The 19394-nt window shown below is 47.7% G+C and overlaps 1 protein-coding gene across 1 annotated transcript in view; it reads left to right on the forward strand.

The window, feature by feature from the left end:
* The first annotated feature begins 213 nt into the window (after positions 1 to 213).
* The window catches only part of pcdh7a (protocadherin 7a), a 45067-nt gene continuing 25886 nt past the window's right edge, over positions 214 to 19394 (forward strand). The window contains exons 1-4 of the mRNA XM_047578550.1: positions 214 to 671; positions 821 to 2763; positions 4315 to 5491; positions 10464 to 11243. Coding sequence (XP_047434506.1) covers positions 1340 to 2763; positions 4315 to 5491; positions 10464 to 11243 — 3381 coding nt within the window. The 5' untranslated portion in view covers positions 214 to 671; positions 821 to 1339. The remainder of the gene's footprint in view (positions 672 to 820; positions 2764 to 4314; positions 5492 to 10463; positions 11244 to 19394) is intronic.

Consider the following 19394-nt stretch of genomic DNA (forward strand, 5'->3'; position numbering starts at 1 on the left):
CTTGCTATATGACAGGGAGAGAGAGGGGGGTGGGGGTGGTTGGGGGGATGGGGGGTGGTCTGTCCCCGGTAACCGACATACACACAGAGCGACCCAACACCGCCTCTGCTGCCTCTCCCGTTACAGCTCAGCGATCGAGTTACGCGGCCGGGGAAAATGTTGCAGTAGAGGAGGGAGAGAGAGAGAGAGAGAGAGAGAGAGAGAGAGAGAGAGAGAGAGAGAGAGAGAGAGAGAGAGAGAGACTGCACCATCGAGACCGGAGGCAGCAGCAGTCCCGAGCAGTGCAGGTGAGAGGAGAGGGGAAAAAAAGAGCCAGAAGAGGAGGAGGCGCATGTGGAGGAGGGAGTGAGTGTGTGAGAGAGAATGCGGGACTCTTGGAAAAAGACGCATCTACGCTCGGTCCATCACCGAGGCATCCATCCCGAGCACAGGATTATGCCGTATTGATGCTGATGTCGGGATTTCCCCAGTCAGCCCACCAAGAGAGGCTCTAATTTTCCTTCTTTTGAGACAAAAAAAGAATTATATATATATTAGAAGAAACTCGTCCTGAAAGCACTCCTCTCTGATCATAACTTGCGTAAAGGAATCCGACTGCTTGGCACGTTGCTCCACTGCAGGGGGAGGGAAAAAAAGAGAGGAGAAGAAGAAGAACGCAGCTGGATCGGAAGGTAAGAAAAAGATCCACCGGCAGCATCCCAAAGACTTTATTCAAACTGCTGATTTTTATATTCTTCTGTGGAGATGCTGAGTTGATTTGCGTCCGGAGAGCTGAGCAGTGTGTGTGTTTTCTGTCTCCCTCTCTCTTTCTTTTGTGTAGTGGTGCTGCATTGCAGTTACTAACTGTGAGAAACGCGAGAAAAGCCGCCGTCCCAAATGTGACTGGAATTAAAAAGAACTTACAAATGGCATTATGAACTGATAAGCTTCCCCTTGTGCCAACGGGATAGCTCTGCCTTTTGCGAAGAAGAAAGGAGAGAGGAAGAGTGAAGTGGATTAACCAAAATCTGATGAATTAGTTATTTTTTTTTCTTTCGGAGCAGCATGGATTTTTTCATATCTTTGTGGCTCGAGCAGCGCTGGAAGATAGGAGAATTAGTGTTGTAGAAGTTGGAGAAAACCCGCTGAAGTGGAGCTGTGAGCGCAGGAGCTTTTCCCCGGACCTCAGGCGTCAGTCCGCAGAGAGCGGTAGTGAGAAGGTAAGAAAGGATAAATCAAACAACCACGCTGTGAGCTACACCAGACCACAAAACACCAATAAAGAAGGTACTAGCCGCAGCTCGGAGGCAGACAGAGCGGGGAGGAGAGAAGAGAGGCGAGAGTGAGGAAGAAAGGAGCCATGCAGAGGCTTGGTGCAGTGCACTCCTCCGCGGCGCAGGCTCTCAGCCTCGTGGTCTTGGTGCTGCAGCTGCTGACTCAGCTACCGGGTGCCGACTCAGCTCTCCGGTACCGGGTGGCGGAGGAGGGCCCACCTGACGTCAAGATTGGGAACGTGGCCGCTGACCTGGGCCTCACCGCAGGCACGGGCAGCGGGGACGTCACCTTCGCCCTGGAGAGCGGCTCAGAGTTCTTCAAGATTGACAACGTGACAGGTGAGCTGACCACGGGCCCGCGGCGCATCGACAGAGAGAAGCTCCCCCAGTGCCAGATGATATTTGATGAAAACGAGTGTTTCTTGGACTTTGAGGTGTCCGTGATAGGCCCACTGCAGAGCTGGGTGGACCTGTTTGAAGGCCGAGTTGTCATAACAGACATCAATGACAACACACCTTCCTTCCCCTCACCTGTTCTTCAACTCTCGGTTGAAGAGAATCGACCAATAGGGACCCTTTACCTGCTTCCCACTGCAACAGACAGGGATTTTGGAAGTAATGGCATTGACCGCTATGAGCTCATCCAAGATGGTACAACTGTGTCAAGTTCAACAAGACGCACAGCAGGAGGAAACCCTATTAGCAGAGTAGATGGACTTGGGGACCGGAGGGGTAGAAGTGGAGAAAATGGAGGAGGACCCCGGAGCAGTGTATTTGAACTGCAAGTGGCCGATATACCCGATGGTGACAAGCAACCACAGCTCATTGTGAAGGGCACATTGGATCGAGAGCTTAAAGACTCGTATGAGCTCATCCTCAAGGTCCGAGACGGAGGGAACCCGCCACGTTCCTCGCAAGCCCTGCTCCGCGTTTCCATCACAGACGTCAATGACAACAGCCCGCAGTTCGAGAGGTCTACATATGAGGCAGAGATGACAGAAAATGCTCCTCCAGGTACACCCGTCCTCCAGGTCAGAGCCTCAGACCGTGACATTGGAGTCAACGGGCAGGTGGAGTACGTCTTCGGAGCTGCCACCGAATCCGTCAGGCGACTTCTGCGACTGGACGAGGCAACTGGGTGGCTCAGCGTTCTACACAGGATAGACAGAGAAGAAGTGGCACAGCTGAGGTTCACAGTGATGGCCAGAGACCGGGGTCAGCCTCCCCGCACCGACCGAACCACGGTCATTTTGGCTGTCCGGGATGAGAACGATAACGTCCCCATTGTAGAGATCCGAAAGATTGGGCGGATTCCTGTTCGAGACGGAGCAGCACTGGTACCAGAGAATGTTCTGGTGGACACACCAGTAGCTCTGGTTCAGGTGTCAGACCGGGACCAGGGAGAGAACGGTGCTGTGACTTGCACAGTTGTAGGAGATGTCCCATTCACCCTGAAGCCCGCTGGTGAAACAGTACTCCCACCCCTACCTGCAGATGAAGCCTTCGACAGGTGAGACAAACCAATGGCAGCCGTTCACACCAATTCTGAGTAGGCCCAAATCAAGTAGTCAAGATCTTATTGCTAATCAATAAGTTATTCCTGAATAGCTCCGCAAAGCTAAGCCACTTTCTTAGGCACACACGGTTGGATCAGTACTTGTCTAATAATAGTGGGCTGTTTTTCTTAATGGAACACAAATGTGAGGCTCTTATAAAAGTAATGATGCATTTCAAATAAAAGTTCAGAATCATTCACTACTTTACATGAACATTAAGTAAAAGACAGACACAAATCAAATAGTATTCGGACACGTGCCATTAAGCACCTGATTGCAAGTTGCAAACAACAAATATCTAACAACTGGCTGTTATCCATTAAGAAAATGGCCATGATTATCAGACACTTGTTCAATAACACTGCAGTGTGTAATCTGTTCCCTAGTGTACACTATAACTGGTGAGGAGTTACTCAGGAATTATCTGCAAACTGCATTGATTTGAATATCTCTTGGTATATCCTCAGTTATGGACTACATTTTGGCGCTGGTGACATCATTCATAAACAATCTGGACATACTGTATAAATCATACAGTGGGTATTCTACTGTTCACATCTCCACACACAGAAAGCAGTTCTGGCAGCAGATTTTTTTTTTTTTTACATTTTCTGTTTTCCACAGAAGAGAAAAGTCTTGTTGTATGCAAATTTCAGTTAAACTTGGTTCAAGTGGTGGCACTTGGAGTAGTTAGACAATCTTTCAATATGTGAAGCTGAGGCATAAATTATTAAAGTCAAGGATTTTACTAATGCCATTCAAGGAGTACAAATGACAAGTGTCAATGTTCAGTCAATTGTAAGAACATTTTCTGAAGCTACTGAATAGATGATATAATACGGGAATGAGGGAAACAGATAAGTCCTTGATATAACTGCTGCCACATATGGCACCTGTGCAGTGAGGTTGGCTACTGTACTTAATGCAGATCTGTCCGTGACTGAAGATTTTATTCGAAGCAATAATCATGAGAGGTCTCCAGCAAATCGATAAGTGGATTTAATTAAAATGTCACAGTCACACTTACTCCAGTATTACTGTCTCACTGTGGATCAGGAAAATCTCTTCAAATCTAATGTGCATTAAAGGAAAGCATATTAGAGCTGAAATGATACAAAATAACTAATTACCATAATAATTTTGTCAGATGATTAATCGTTTCAGTGAATTTCCTTTCTGCTTTTTATCTTTGTTTCCAATCACTCTACGTATCATTTCTCTGCTGGCTGGACAACGCAAGAAATGTGCAGATGTCACCTTGTGCTTTGTGAATTTAAAAAGGAATCTTTTTTTTCTTAAACCATGTAATAGAACATTGCCAATGAAAAGACAAACACAATGACTACCTACAAAAGAAGCCTTAGCCAGCCAGCACCTTGTAACATATAAGTCAGCAAATTTGGGGCATCACTGTTATTTTAGTTTTACTACACTAGTTACAAGGCCTGTGTTATTTCCTTTTGAGATAGCTGCTGAATTCATGACTTGTTTAATTATGTTCACAGGAACAAGAAAAAATTCTTCTTGCACACTTCTGCCTTGCTGGACTACGAGGCCACAAAAGAGTACAGTGTTACGATTGTGGCAGTGGACTCAGGTAGCCCCAGTCTGTCCAGCAACAGCTCACTGATGGTGCGAGTGGTAGATATCAATGACCATGCGCCGGCCTTCGCCCAGAGCGTTGTGGAGGTCCACTTCGCCGAGAACAACTCCCCTGGTGAAAGGGTGGTCACTGTTGTCGCTACAGACGCGGACAGCGGTAAGAATGCAGAAATAGCATACTCCCTGGACTCTGCCACCAACGGGCCATTTAACATAGACGCAGACAATGGAGATATCCGTGCCACTGGGATCCTGGACCGTGAGCAGCAAGAGAGATACGAGCTACGGGTTATTGCGAAGGACAAAGGGACCCCCTCTCTGCAAGGCTCTGCAACGGTTGTTGTTCAGGTGACCGACCGCAATGACAACCCACCAAAGTTTGTTCAGGAAATCTTCACATTCTACGTCAAAGAGAACCTGCTCGCCAACAGCCCGGTCGGCATGGTCACCGTCACCGACGCCGACGAGGGCGAGAACGCCGAACTTAGCCTGTTTGTAGAGATGGACGGAGTCGACGTGAAGAAAGCGGGAGAGAAGGTGGACGGGGAAGGTGGCGAGAAAGAGCAAGACGAGGTGTTCTCCATCGAGAACAACACGGGGACCATATTCTCCTCTGCGTCGTTCGACCGCGAAAAGCTGTCCACCTACACCTTCCGCGTCCGGGCCGTGGATGGAGGGGAGCCGCGCAAGACTGCCACCGCCACGGTTTCACTTTTTGTCACGGACGAAAACGACAACGCCCCATCGGTCACCTCGCCAGCCAACGAGTCCTACACCCTCCTGCCGCCTGCCAGCAGTGCTCGCACCATCGTCAGGACGGTGACAGCCCTGGACTCCGACACAGGCCCGAATGCAGACCTCCGCTACGCTTTAGTGGGAGGAAATCCCTTCAGGCTGTTTGAGATCGGCCACACCAATGGAGTGATCACGCTGGCAGAGCCTCTGGAGCGGCGCCACAGAGGTCTTCATCGTCTGGTGGTGCGAGTCAACGACAGTGGCATCCCCTCTCTGTGTGCCACTGCGCTGGTTCATGTCTTCATTAACGAGAGCCTGGCCAACGCTACACTAGTGGATGCGCAGGTAATTCTTATGCATTTGTGGCTGCCTTTCTGGCTGATTTCAGCCAATCAAACTTGAGCGAAAGAAATAATGAACCCCACACTGCTGAATATTTTAGCGTGTGCTGACTGCTGTTGTTCCAGACGTTTGGCACTCAAAGCCAATAATGACAGTGACTACACTGTCCTTTGATCTATTCAAATAACGGCCACAATGATAACACATTATGGTCGAAGGGGGCTTGTAATGACCGATTGGAGCTGTTTAGACTGAACTGGTAAAAAGATTATTCTCCCGATAGAATGAGATAAATGCGCAATTTCAGCAGGCGGCGCGGTGTCGCAATTTTCTCCCCATTTTTCGGAAAAAACAATTGCGTCTATATTTGCTCCAGATAAAGTACCTCATTTCTCATTTGAAGCCCATTGGCAATTCCAGCTTCTTTGTAGTTTGGGGCCTACTGGAGTGTGTTCTTTGTCCAGCATGCATTGTTATAATGACTATGTGGTTAAAATAACAGTTATTACTGAAGTGGTTCTACTTTTATGGTACATTGAACTCTGAGAGCATTAGGTACGTGTGCATTTGAGTGTGAGTGTAGGTGTGTTTCTGTAGGTGTGCATGTGTGTGTTTATGTGTGAGGGAGATGTGAGATACAGAGAGAGAGCATTAGGACAAAGTGTGTTAGAGAGGAGACAGAGAGGGAGACGGGTATGTCCCAGTTTTGGCCTTGTACTACAGAGTAGGTTGAAGTATATTTGAACATTTGAGTAGAAACTGTACTTCAGCAGTGTCTCTTCACCATAAGATGGAATATTGATGAGATTTAGGAGTTTGTGTTGCGTCGCGCGGCATGATCTGAGTAGAACAGAAGTGGTCAGACTTTGCAGAAAGTATCTTTAAACCACTCTAAACCTTAAATGAATAATGTTGACACGGGCAATACAGAGAAATGTGGAATATGTGTGTACTAATGCGCTTGCTATTACCGACTAAATCTGTGTGGTCTCCTGGAACAGAGGACCTCGCAGCAAGAGCAGAGCTGGCCTGAAAGATCTGCACCGAGGTGCAGAGGTAATTGACTAGACTCAGAGACATTACTGAGATACCAGAAATAACTACAGCAGTATGAGTCCAAATTTAGGCCGTGGTTGTGCCGGTGGAAACCTCTCATTCTTCTCTGCCCCTGTATTAATCAAGCAAACTTCCCATCATGCTTTAAAAAAATGTTCAATTAAGCTATAAATGCTGGAAGGTAATAATTACTGAAACTTCATCTCCGGTGAGAACTAAATAACTCGTATTGACTAATAATTAAAGCAGCTCAGTGGGTTTGCGGTTACAGTGTTTGTTCTGAGACTAACGGCTTGTGGCTTCAGCGCCTGCTCGAAACCTGGCTTGCAACACATTCTTTGAAGACACGGTCTCGAGCTCTCAGGTCTGAACACGCAACATGATGTGTAAAGTTTAACCCTTAAAGAGCGCTGAGGTGTTTAAGTGGAAAAGAACAGCCTGACAACATCTCGGGAAAAGCCACAAGACACTGATGGGTCATCTTCTGTCTAAACATGCACAGGCATCGCAATCTGCTTAATGTGCGCAGGGAAAAAAAGATGCCAACTATGAATCCTATCATTGTGCGTCTCTCCCCTGGATGGGAGGAGGATAAAATAAGAAGCACCTGGGGAATATACGTATATTATACATGTGTGTATATATATATATATGAAAAATGTAAACATCAGATAATTTCTCATTTTCCGTTAAGTCAGTCTGGCTTTTCTAAACAGTCGCATAGCAACTACAGTAAGGTTGCACTTTGTGTGCCCTCTGGGTGTCTTTGTTTTGAACGAAACTTAAATATAAATAATGCTTTTAAGCGAGAGAAAAATGGAACACCCTGTATAATCACAGCCTGAGAGTTTTGACTCACCTCGTGCGGAGACGGCTTCCAAAAAAACATGTAGTGTTCCACTACTTTCAAAGAAAGATAGAAAAAAAACAAAAACAAAATAACAGCTGGGTACAGACCGACGGTGCAGGATTTCACCGGTAGCCATTATTTAGACCACCCAATGGATGTAACAAACTGAATAATCAGGGAGCCGAGGATTAGAAGAGAGCGCATGGTAGTGATGAAACAATAGCGCGGACAGGTAGAAATAAGTGCAACCTAAGGCCACTGAATCAAACAATAGGGTATTATGTGTCCAGGCTGGTATAAAAGCCGCCTTTGATTACAATATGCACAGTTTAGTTTGATTGTAGGGAGGAACTTGGCGGAGTAATTGAGTAGAAGTCATTGAAGTGAGAATACCTCCATCTCATAATGAAGTCAAACTGAGTGGTGGATGGATGCCAGATGCAATTAGGGAACGAAAACGGCTGCTGCCGCTGCAGCAGCATCGCAGCAGAAAATTACTCCACTCTTTCCCATCCAAGAGTACTGGGAGAGCCACATGTTGTGTAATTATCTGTAATATTTTGCCGCAGAGTTTGAGGTGGGGGAGGAAGGAATGTAGTTGTCACATTTCAGACACAGTTGTCCTTTAGGACGCTTCATACGTCAGAGGCAAAGGCTGCACTCTGGAGCCTAGAGTTTTGCCGGTGGAGTGGAGTCAGGTTTATGTTTATGTAGAGTTATTACAACAGTCAACGATCGCCAGGCCGCGTCTCTCTGTTGTTAACGCTGAGTGCACGCGAATGCGCGGAGGATAGATCTCAGATCAGATACTTTCTAGACTTGAGTCAATAGTGTGGTCAGGGGAAAACTCCTTGTCTTGGCATCCGCGGTGACATACTGATGACGAGAATCCCCGGAGAGCGGAAAAAGACAGATGGTGATGTGAAGACCAGCCAGAACAAAGCTCAAACAGGAGAATGCAAGATTCCACAGGGATTTCAGTGATGCGTCAGAGGGATGCGAGGAAGGTGTTGGCGCGTGCTGCCTTGCACTCGGAAGTGTCCTGGGTGCGCCCGTACAGACGTGTGTGCAGCACACCCCCGGACACTGCAAGTCTGCACTCGGATGCATTTACATCGGTTGCAATGAGTCGGCTGTCCCTTCTCCTCACATGCACATTGGAGTTGACTCCTTGCGTCTTTCTTCCCGCCACATACACCTGCACGCACGCCCCCAAACCCACACACACACACACACAAACTTGGCTGCGGCATTGTCATACGGGGCGTGCGCATATGGCACCGCGTCGCTGTTTTCCCTCTGTTTTCTCGCACACAATACAGCAGACAGCGCCGGGTTGCGCTATGCCAGGGATGCCCTGCAGAATGAGAATGGAAAGCAATACTGCGGGCGGGCGGGAGAAGGAGAGCGGCGGGGCGGATGGGAGAGCGGCGCCTGGCAGAGGGGGCCTCTGCAGTGGAAGCGGAATAATGGAGTAGAACCAACACAACTCAGTGGAAAAACAATGAAAGTTAACCCGCAGATAGATGGTGATGAAACAATGAAATATAACACACGCTCATTCCTAGCTTCGGGGTAACAAGAACAGAGAGTGAATAATGCAGCCGTATATGCTGTTCGCCTTGGATAATGCAATAAGCAAGTTACACAGTGCAGCTGAATGAGCGTAATTCTCTGCAGTATTACAGACACTGCAGGTTTGTTACTGTACTTATTTTATTTGGCTATTTCGAACCATCAGGGCTCACATTTTGCTTCTCCGTCTCTGTCTCTCTCTCGCGCTGCCGTTTCTTCCTGCAAGCTTTATTACCCACCATTCTTAAGGCGGCGGGGATTACATGAATCTGTAATTTCCAGCCTTGACGGGGCCAAAGAAATTGCCGTATGAGCTTTGAGACAAGGTGTCGGGGCTGCAGAATGAGATGTCTCAGTAACAGACAGCTTAGCCTCAGCGTGAGCTCATGTAGGTGCACGCACTGTATGATTTTTTTTGTGCTACGCCTGCGCAGTGATTCTCCCAGCAAAGTTGCCATATATTGATTATCTATCTTCAGATTCCTGCCCTGCATTTCCAGCCGGGGGCCTGCAGACAAGAACTCCGCAGCCTCATTGTCTCTCTGTTGAGCAAACCTCCATAACAACTAATGGCTGCATTTGTGTTTCAGCATAACCCACTTTCTTGTAATGATCCTTTTATTAGTGTTCGAGCACAGAGCACATGTTTGTATGGCTGCCCACTTCTGAAAACACAAATACAAACCACGATTTAAATCTAAGACGTACTTAATTGTGTGTAACTTGGATTATCAAGTCATATTCATTGAATGTTTTAATTTGGATTAGCATGGCTTCGCTATGAAATCACCATGTCGGTCGTAAGAAACTCAAGATCCTAAAGAGGCAAAAAAGAAAAGAGCCTAAAAAGGATTCCACAGAGCACACATGTTTACAGTAGCCGTCTATTTGTCTATCCGTCAAATTCTCTGTGCAGAAATCGTGGTAGCAAATCCTTAACAAATCCACGCCCACGCTATCATTCATAATAGAGACATTGTTCATTGATGAGACAGAAAATGCGTCTGTGCTCTGAGGACGTAGACATGGCATGTCTCTTGCCTTTATTTGCACGCGTATCAACTGTTTTCCCTTCGTTTCCTTTTCTAACTGGCCCCGACCTCGGCGTCTAAAGTTTTATTCTTTCAGTCAGCCGTAATTCGTATAAGCCTTGGCATTTCCTCCGCCACAGCAGATGATGCGACATCACAAGTGGGGAATTACAAGCACAACTTGAAATGCTGCAACTGGGAAGCAAGAGCAATTATATATTTAGTGGCACGATGAGTCTGGGAATAATGGAGAAGCTCCCACACTAAAACACAGTGAAGAGTTTAATTAAGATGAAGATGCTGTTTGATGTTTCTCTGTGGCTCACACCCACTGTGTCATCTTTTACAGTCGCTGATCTGGACTGTTTTTCTTACTGATGTTCCTTCTGTTTTTGTTCCCTCTCCTCCTTCACTCTGTCTCTCCTTTCTCTCTTATCCGTCTCCTCTCCGCCTCCCGCGCCAGGTGGCCCGAAGCTTGATGGCTCCACTTTCACTGGACATCGCTGGGGACCCGGACAACGAGCGGGCGTTAGGGAAACAGCGGCTCAGCGTGGCCATCGGTGTCCTGGCGGGAGCCGCGGCGGTCATCCTGGTTATTCTCCTCGTAGTCACAGCGCGCCAGTGCGGCGCTCAGGGGAAGAACGGCTACGAGGCCGGTAAGAAGGAGCCGGAGGAGGACTTCTTCGGTACGTCTGGGGCCCAACCGCAGGTCTGCCGTGGCGGCGGATCTGACCGTGGGCGCAAACCCCGGCGGGACAAGCGCAATGGGAGCGGCGGCGGTGTCGCCGGAGGAGGGAAGTCGGATAGGTCGCTGTACAGCGGTATTGTCACGGTCAACGGGCTGCGGCGCCACGTCAACGACGACGACGAGGAAGACCTGAGCAGCGCCAGCGAGCGCCTGGCGGCCCGCTACTGCGCTGTGGATGGGGACCCCGGCAGCCCACGGATGGGCGGCGGCAGGAGGCACCAGTCGAGTCCCGACCTGGCGAGGCACTATAAATCCAGCTCCCCTCTCCCAGCAGTGAACCTCGAGCCCCACTCACCTCCGGCGGAGGGAAAGAAGCACCAGGCGGTCCAGGAGCTGCCTCCATCCAACACCTTTGTGGGCAGCGGCGGATGCGTGGGGAGCGCTGGCTCCAGCACCAGCAGCAGTGGGGGCAGCGGCAACGCAGACGCCATGTCCCTGGGATCTGACCAGTGCTCTGACTACGGCTGCCAGACTGCAAACAAGTACAGCAAACAGGTAGGGGCTCTGCAAATTAACTCTTCGGTGGGTCTTCTATATAGCGTTGACCTCTTTCTTTAATCAGCTCTTTCTCTCGCCGCCTCTTTGTCTGATCTCCGTCTCCTCCTCCACCTTCCTCGCCTTCAAGCCTTCGCATTTACACATCTGCTGGCGCGCCGCGCGGCGCACCCTGCCGCTAATGTCTAAACGCTGTTTTATCGGCACAAAGTAGCTGTCATGCGAGCGCACGTGCTGGCGCGCGCACACACTCGCATGTCTGCGTCGGCATGCTAAGCCTATGAGCGGTGTGACGGTGCCACACTGTCAGAGCGTGTGTGATCTCGGTGTCAAACATCAGTCCTCATGTTTAGCTAGATCTACTGCGAGGCACATGAGTCAAGCCCGCGCTGTAGCCAAGCAATATGCGAATGTGCATGTTTGTACACACGCCATGTGTATGTGTGGGACCACATATATGAACCCCCGAGGAGTTCAGTTGGCACGGATACACAGACGGAGTGGGCGAACGTAGATGCTTCCAACAGGGTAATTGGTCATTTTCTTTTTCTGCTTGCCTTGTCAAGCTGTTTAACTTTATTCCATTCGGCGCATATGTTTATGTTAAACGCCATCAGTTCCGGGGATAATGGATGCACCAGTTTGGGATTTCATTTACGAAGGTACACGTGAAAAGCTGGAGTCATGCTGGCAGATAAATACTGCATAGGGACGGTCACTCACCCTGCTACCCACACCGGCACGCACACACACACACACGAACGCACAAATCCCGGCGCCATCTATCATCGTAGACACACTGACACAGCAGGGTCTCCGTAGTGCTTGGGGAGTGCTCCCAAGAGTGATATTTGAGTGACAGCGAGTCCTTCTTAAAGGGGCGGTGTCTCATTTCCCTGACAGACAGCTCCACATTTATCCTCCCCGTGGTGAAAAAGTGCTGATGTGGTCATTAAAAGGGAAGAAGAGGAGCTTCTTAGGCTAATCAATTCATACATGGGCTCTCTGATCCCGCTCGACACTCACACACACACACCCATGCACGCACACACATCTGCGTGAGCACACAAACTCCAGAGGTTAATCCATTACGGAGTCAATCCTCTTAATCGGCCGTTCCCTGGGAAAGAAAATGCTTACTTGGAGAGTTTGGTTTTCATGCTAACGTGCACTCAAAACATGCCAGCACACATAGAGAGTCATGCAGACACACAATCTGACAGCTTAATGAATTATTGATCGTATGCGGTAATTAACTCCTCTGCTGCAGTGGGATGCCACCCCCCCTCCCCCCCTCTCCCCCGCCACCCACCCACCAACCAAAACCCTCCCCCAAAATGTCCAACAGCCAGCGGTTTCACACACCACTCTGTGTGTTTGCGTGCGCGCTAAGACTTTGGGCGCTCGCGCACATGTCAGAATCTGTTAACTCCGACAGTTTGGCGACACGAGCAGGTTTTTGTTGGTGGGTGCCTGTCACCGCGCCCGGGGGACTGCTTATTCCGCGAGAGGCGCGCGCGTTTCTCGTACGTGAGTGCCAGCAAGAGATAGACTCGGGGAGCGAAAGGTGGCAGGGACGCGGCGCCACGGAGGAAGTGGGGCGCCAGCAGAAATTGGAAGAGCATTAGATCGTCGAGTGGGAGAGAATTATGGAAGGTTAGGAGGGGAGAAAGAAGGAGTAAACGAGATGGGGAGCCAGCGAGGGGAGGGGAGGGAGGAGGGGAGGGTGGGGGGGGGTTGTTTCAAAGCTACTTTACTGGGTCAGTCAAAACATTAAAAACTGTTCATTTGAAGTCAGCGCATCAGCAGACCAACCAGGGGGCTCAGGGTATGAAAAAACACTAACGGGAAGAGGAGAGTGATGGAGAAATGGGCTTCGTGGATGAGATTTACAAGGGAAGGATATCTCATCTATATGAATGAACAGAAGTGTAAAAGTATAATATAAAATATAAAATAAGACAAAGCATTTAAGCATAAGATATATAAGGAGTGGCAAGAAGTATAACTTATATACTTCCACGCCTTCTCCTAGTCTAGACATTAGACATCGCGCCTGATACTCACAGATAAATTAGTTTCACACGTTGAATTGAATAAAGATAAATCTAATTTACATATTCACATAATGCAATAATATTAAATATATATTTGTATTCACACACATATACAGGTATTTAGTGTACATGTTTATACAAACACACATACATTACAGGCCTAGAATCTGGAAACAGCTTCAAATTTCTGTTCACAATCCCTTTCTTAAAAACCAGCATCAGTTCTATGTATTCTGGGCTGTATTTACTGCTAAATAATCAGACTTTGCTTTTACCATTTTCCTCAATCTACCTTTAGGCGTACATTAACGTTACCAGAACATTGCTGAATAAATGTCAGTAAAAGAAAAGAAGAGCTTAGTTTTAGGGTCAAGAAGATTTGCAAGAGTCACAAGTTCAGTGCAGAAGTAAAAAAAAAATAAATAAATAAAAATCACAATTTGCATTATTCACCTTTACTCTTTGGCTTTTGAGAGTCTGCATACAAATATCCCTTGTACATGCCACACTGCTGTTAAAGCCAGAGGAGGTTACTTTGAGGAAAGGAAAACTCAAGTACATGATAATTCTCATAAAAATGCCTGGTGATAAGCTGCTCTTTATATAATAATCATGCTTTTTTTGATGCAGAATAAACATAAACTAATGAAACTATGATCTTTTATGTACAAATCCGATGTGGCCTTTCAAACTTTTGGCCTGTAGTGTACTTACATATACTACACACATGTACTCATAATATATACGTGATATAAACATACACCTTCACACATACAAAAAACATGAAAAACAGAAAAGAAATATGAATATGTGAAAGACTGACACTCAGAAACCTTTCCTGATTGTGCGGATTCATTTTTCCATTTAAATCATAACACATAAAGATATGCGCAGATACACGTTTGTAGGAACTAATAAAAGGAAGACGCTCAAAAACTGACCAAATGACATAGTGGGGCTATCATTTGAAATTATTTTGATAACATTCTTTTAATCTTTCAATTTAAAAAGAGTCTTTTAATTTATATCACAGTGTGGTTCACCCGTCAGGCCCCGTCGAGATGATTTTTCAGGAATTTTACTTTGATGGATAAAAGTGTATAAAAAAAAGTGCCTGAGTAAAATTTCGTCTAAAATAAGCAAACTCATGATTAATGGATGAGAAAATAAGTGTACAGGCATTCGGCGCAGAGCTTCGGCGCTTTCGCGAGTTTTGAACTCGCGGCGCCGCAGGCACAGTTTGGGCAGCGCCAGAAAGGCAGAGAAGTTCGATACCAAGTTTCTAACGGGAGACAGTGGAAGGGAGGAGGTTTTGGACTGCGTGCATCCAAGTAGGGAGAGGCGAGAGGAAAGTGGGTGGGCGAGCGACACAGAGAGAAAGGTCTGGTTTGGGCGGCGGCCAAAGAGTGAGAGTGGACTGCTGAGATGTGGGTCATCAGGATACCCGTTGGCATCAGGACACATTAATGATCACAGCGGTCACATGGCACTGCAGTCAATATGGGCAAAGTGGCCTCGTTCCACCCACCGACTAATACCGCGCGCGCATAATGACCATGGAAGCGTTTCTCCCCGTCTGCTGCCCCCGAGACGGCCACAACAGAGGTCACAAAGCTGGCCGTTTATGTAAGTTAAGTTAGTCTCAATTTGCATTTTCTTTTGTACTTCCCCTTACGACTCCTTTGTTCCTTTCTGTCAACTTTCTCGCCATATGCTGGTGGCCGTAATATGCGACACCGCCACCCACCACTACCTTTGTGTCTTCCGCGAGCCGCACTGACCTCTGGGAAAGAACCAACTCAGCGTTTTCACTTCTTTTACTCCAGCGAGCACTTTCCCCCTCTCTCTATCTCTCTATCTGGACCCAGCGGGGTTGAGTGGGTGGGTGTGTGTGTGTGTGTGTGTGTGTGTGTGTGTGTGGGCGGGCGTGGTGCCACAAAGGCTGAATCGAACCAGACGCACGCCCACACAGGTCCGGTCCAAGTCCAATCAATGCTCCGTTAACAAGGCCAAGACTGCAGTGGAAAAGTGGAAACAGGTGGGTTGACGGCGCATTTTTTCTTTTTTTTCCTGCATTGCACAATTCTGCAACTCTCAGTGAAGGTCAACGCTTGGCTCTCACGGCGCTCGGCTCCGCAGTGTTTCCACGGGCGGCTACGGTGTTGCAGGACTCATCCCGGCCGGTCTTGTTCTCGGTCTAATTGGACTGCGCGGACGGGGCCCGGGCGGACAGATTAGGTATACGGGATTATAAAATTGAAAAGCAGCTTTTCATTTCAACGAAATCCCCACGGGATTAAATATGATGAGCGTCTGTCATGGGCTCACATGAATTCCCCCCTGCACGTACGCCTTCCTGTGATTACATGCGGCGCGCATTTGGGTCACAGAGGTGACAGCACTCTCGGGCTACGGGGAAAAAAAAAAAAAAAAGGTGGCGAGAAGAAACGCGCGCGAGCTCCCTCTTTCCCTCGGTTACGCTCGAACACTGTAACCGAACCGTGACCTCTGTCACGGTGATACCAGCGGGGTTGATGTGTTTATTAAAGCCGCGGCGGCGAGTTCAGGCCGCGCAGCCTGCCATATGCTCAAGGGGGCGAGGAGGCGGGGGTAAACGAGAGGTGAGAAGGACCAGGTAACCAAAGCTGGGATCACCCAACGAGCCAGACTGAAAACTGATCTACTGACCGGGCGGCAAAGAGCGAGGGAGGGAGGGGGAGGGGAGGGAGGGAGGGGGGGGTTGTAAGGGGACGGGGTGCAAGGCGGTGGACATCAGAGAGGGGAACTCGAGCCAGACGGGAATGGAGTGAAACAGAGAGAGAGAGGAGATGAAGAAAGGCTCAGACGTTACAGGGAAAGATGCGCTCCGTCCTGGAATGAGAGCACGTGCTCATCCTGTAAACATTGATTTTCTGCTCGACCAGGATCCTATGGATATAAATACTCTCCGTTTGAAGATGCTTTCACATCCGCAGTCCAGCCTCACACTCACAATCAGAGCCTTTTTTTTTTTTTTTTAAAGCACAGATCTACGGTCAAATTATAACAAACAAAAGACTTTAAAAATAAGAAGAAAAAAACACATTACATTGCATGAGCTGACTAGTTATGAGTTACGTGGACCTGCAACCTTTACTGACCACAAGTCGCGCCGCACTTTGCACTTTGCACTTTGCACTTTGCCAGATTTATTCTTGAGGTCCCAGAGAGCCCTTTAAAGTAATAGCCGGTTGCAAGCGTTATTAGGTAAGACTGGTTGGCCCTTACCTGCCATAAATTATCTCTTCGAGTCGTTACAGACGTGGGGACAAAAATAACATTTGTGCTGCTCTCGCAGAATGATTGAACGAACTGATACGTTTGCAGGATCATAAAGACGACTCTTTCAGGGCTTTATTTAGCGGAGTGGACTAATTCACTCTGTGGTTTAGATTCGCTGCAAGGCTGTGCAGTTGTTTAGGTCTGCAATAAAATTTGAACGCCGGCGTTCGTGCAAGCCTTAAAGGAAACCAAGCGCTCTGAACTCAAGGTCCATTTAGTGGTTATTTATTATTATTTTTTTATTTAGTGACGATTTCAGATCGCACAGTGGTGTCGTGGCTTCACGTAAAACGACGGCACTGCTGCTGCGCTGACATGCTGCTTTTACAAAGAGGCCAATGTGGACCTCGGAGCGTCTCGACTTCAGATGCAAATAATGACCGGGTGAAATTAAAGGTAAAGAGAGCCAACGAAGGTTGGGCTCAGAGGGCCGTGGAATAAAAGTCGGTGGAGGATCCCCACCCAGTTATTATTAAAAAAAAAAAAAAAAAAAAAAAAGTCGTGTTTCCGTTTGAAGGAGTCTGGGACAGAAAGACAAAGAGAGGAGGGAATCAGAGGGAGGGAGGCTGTGGGAGTCAAAACGAAAGAGATTGTCTGTTTCCTTTCACATCAAGGTCACGCAGAGCTGCGATGTGATTGGAAGTCCCCTGTCTGTCTTAGCTGTTTACCGCACGAGATAATACAGACGGGCTGCTCGGCTGATAATGTTTCTGTGTTAACAACTCCTCCCTTCAGCTTTTGTTTCAACTTCTCTGTGAAATGGCAGGAATGTCACACACACACACACACACACACACACACACCCACACACACACACAGGCAAGCTGAGGCATGAACACACGCGTCAGACACCACCAGACTTGTGATTTTAACACATGCGGACGTCCCCACCGAGACGCGGTCTTATGTGCGTGTGTGGGTAAGTGTGTGTGTGTGCGCACATAATGGCACATAATTACGCGCCCTCCCCGATCCTCATGCATGTACACCTTCCGCGGCGAGCGAGTGAAGTTTGATGAGTATGCGACGGCGCGCGAGTGGATGGGAAAGTTTTCCATCTCTTACATCAGGTTCGCCTTCCATTCCCCCGCGGATCGAATCGCGAGCGCAAGCCCAGGCACACTCTGTCTCCTAGAATCACACACATCCACCGAGGCCTACGAACACGCTCCCTCTTAACTCCCTGACACACACACTCACACACACACTCACACACACGCACACACACACAAAGACCTACATAGCGAGCCCCTCGCTGAGATGCTTCCTTTTATTTGCTTCTTGAAGACTCCGCTCTGCATTGTGCTGCTCGGGATTGAGCTCATCTGCCTTCCAGCATTACCTTAATGGCTGTCTGTGGGTTGAGCAATTTTGCCCAATATTGCTAAACAAAGGGGCTCTTTCTCACACTAGACATGGATTCCAGGCAGCTTAGTAGCCCCCGTGACTGGTTTTATCCACCTACACAAAAGAATCTTCGGTGCATTAAGTGGTATTCAGCCGGTCTGAATGATATTGACTTGAATGGATATTTGAATTGGACTGGGCCCAGGTCAGCTAAATTGGACGGTTCCTGACGGTTCGGAGCCGGAGCTGGACCGAGTCAAGTCAAACTCAATCAAGCCGGAGCGAGTCGACATGATTAAATTTGCCGTTGGACGTTACAGGCGGCAGCTTGGGTTTTTGTTTGCGGACTGACAAAATATCGACGTCGATGCTGGGGATAACTTTATGAAGTTTTACAGCCGTACGAGCGAACCAATCTTGAAGCAATTAAGGGATACGCACGGATCAGTATTGGATTACACTGAAAGAGTAAAGCAGGCACATCCCAACTCTTAAAACACACTTTGCAGATACAAAGGTGACAAGCAAAAAATAAATAAATAAAAATCTTAAGACGTATTGATTTGGTCTGAATGAAACTGACTCGAATGGATATTTGAATTGAACTGAATTGGGCTGAGTCCACGTCGGCTAAATCGGATAATTCCGATTGTTTGGAACTGGAGTTGGACCGAGTCGAGTCAAACTGAATCAAGCTTAAGATTAAATTTGTTGGATGTTGCAGGCGGCAGCGATTTCATTTGTAGACCGACAAAATATGATTGCAAAAGATGTTGGAAATGGTTTTATGAAGTTACATTTAAGTTTATAGCTGGAAGCCATTAAGGTGTACCACACGCACGGGGATGCAAACGTACAAAACAAAGGTGACAAGCGCAAACTCCATCCGCCCCATTAATGTGAAAATAATTATTATTACAAAAAAAAGAGAGTCTGCACTGTCTCCTTTTAAAATCAGTGCCGTGTAACTCATCCAATAAAAAAAGCATCTCTTTCCAATCCTCCATCCCTAATGTCTGTCTGCCACCCCCATCCCCCCACCCCCCACACGCACACAACCACATCCTCCTCCGTCTGTCTTCCTCCTGATTGATCTCTCTGTTCTCCCTAAGTGGTTTCATCTCTTTTCATCACTCTCCATCTGGATCCATCTTTTCAAAACGTGTTTTTAATGGTTCCAAACTTTCCTTTTTTTCCCCCCCACATAACACTTAATAGTTTCTTTAAATTTTACAAATGGCTCTTAACAACCCTCTCCGTTTCCTCTCCGCCTCTTTTCTTCTTCTTTTTTTAGACCGTGGTTAAAGTCAGCTCTTCGTTTCTCTTCTTTCCCCCCCTTTTCTTTCCCTCCTTCTGATTGGATAAAATTAAGCATGCTACCAAGGAACAGGCCTCAAGTGTGAATATCTGCACTGTGCAATATGGT

Source organism: Mugil cephalus, chromosome 2 (assembly GCF_022458985.1).
Source record: "Mugil cephalus isolate CIBA_MC_2020 chromosome 2, CIBA_Mcephalus_1.1, whole genome shotgun sequence".
In the NCBI taxonomy this organism is placed as follows: domain Eukaryota; kingdom Metazoa; phylum Chordata; class Actinopteri; order Mugiliformes; family Mugilidae; genus Mugil; species Mugil cephalus.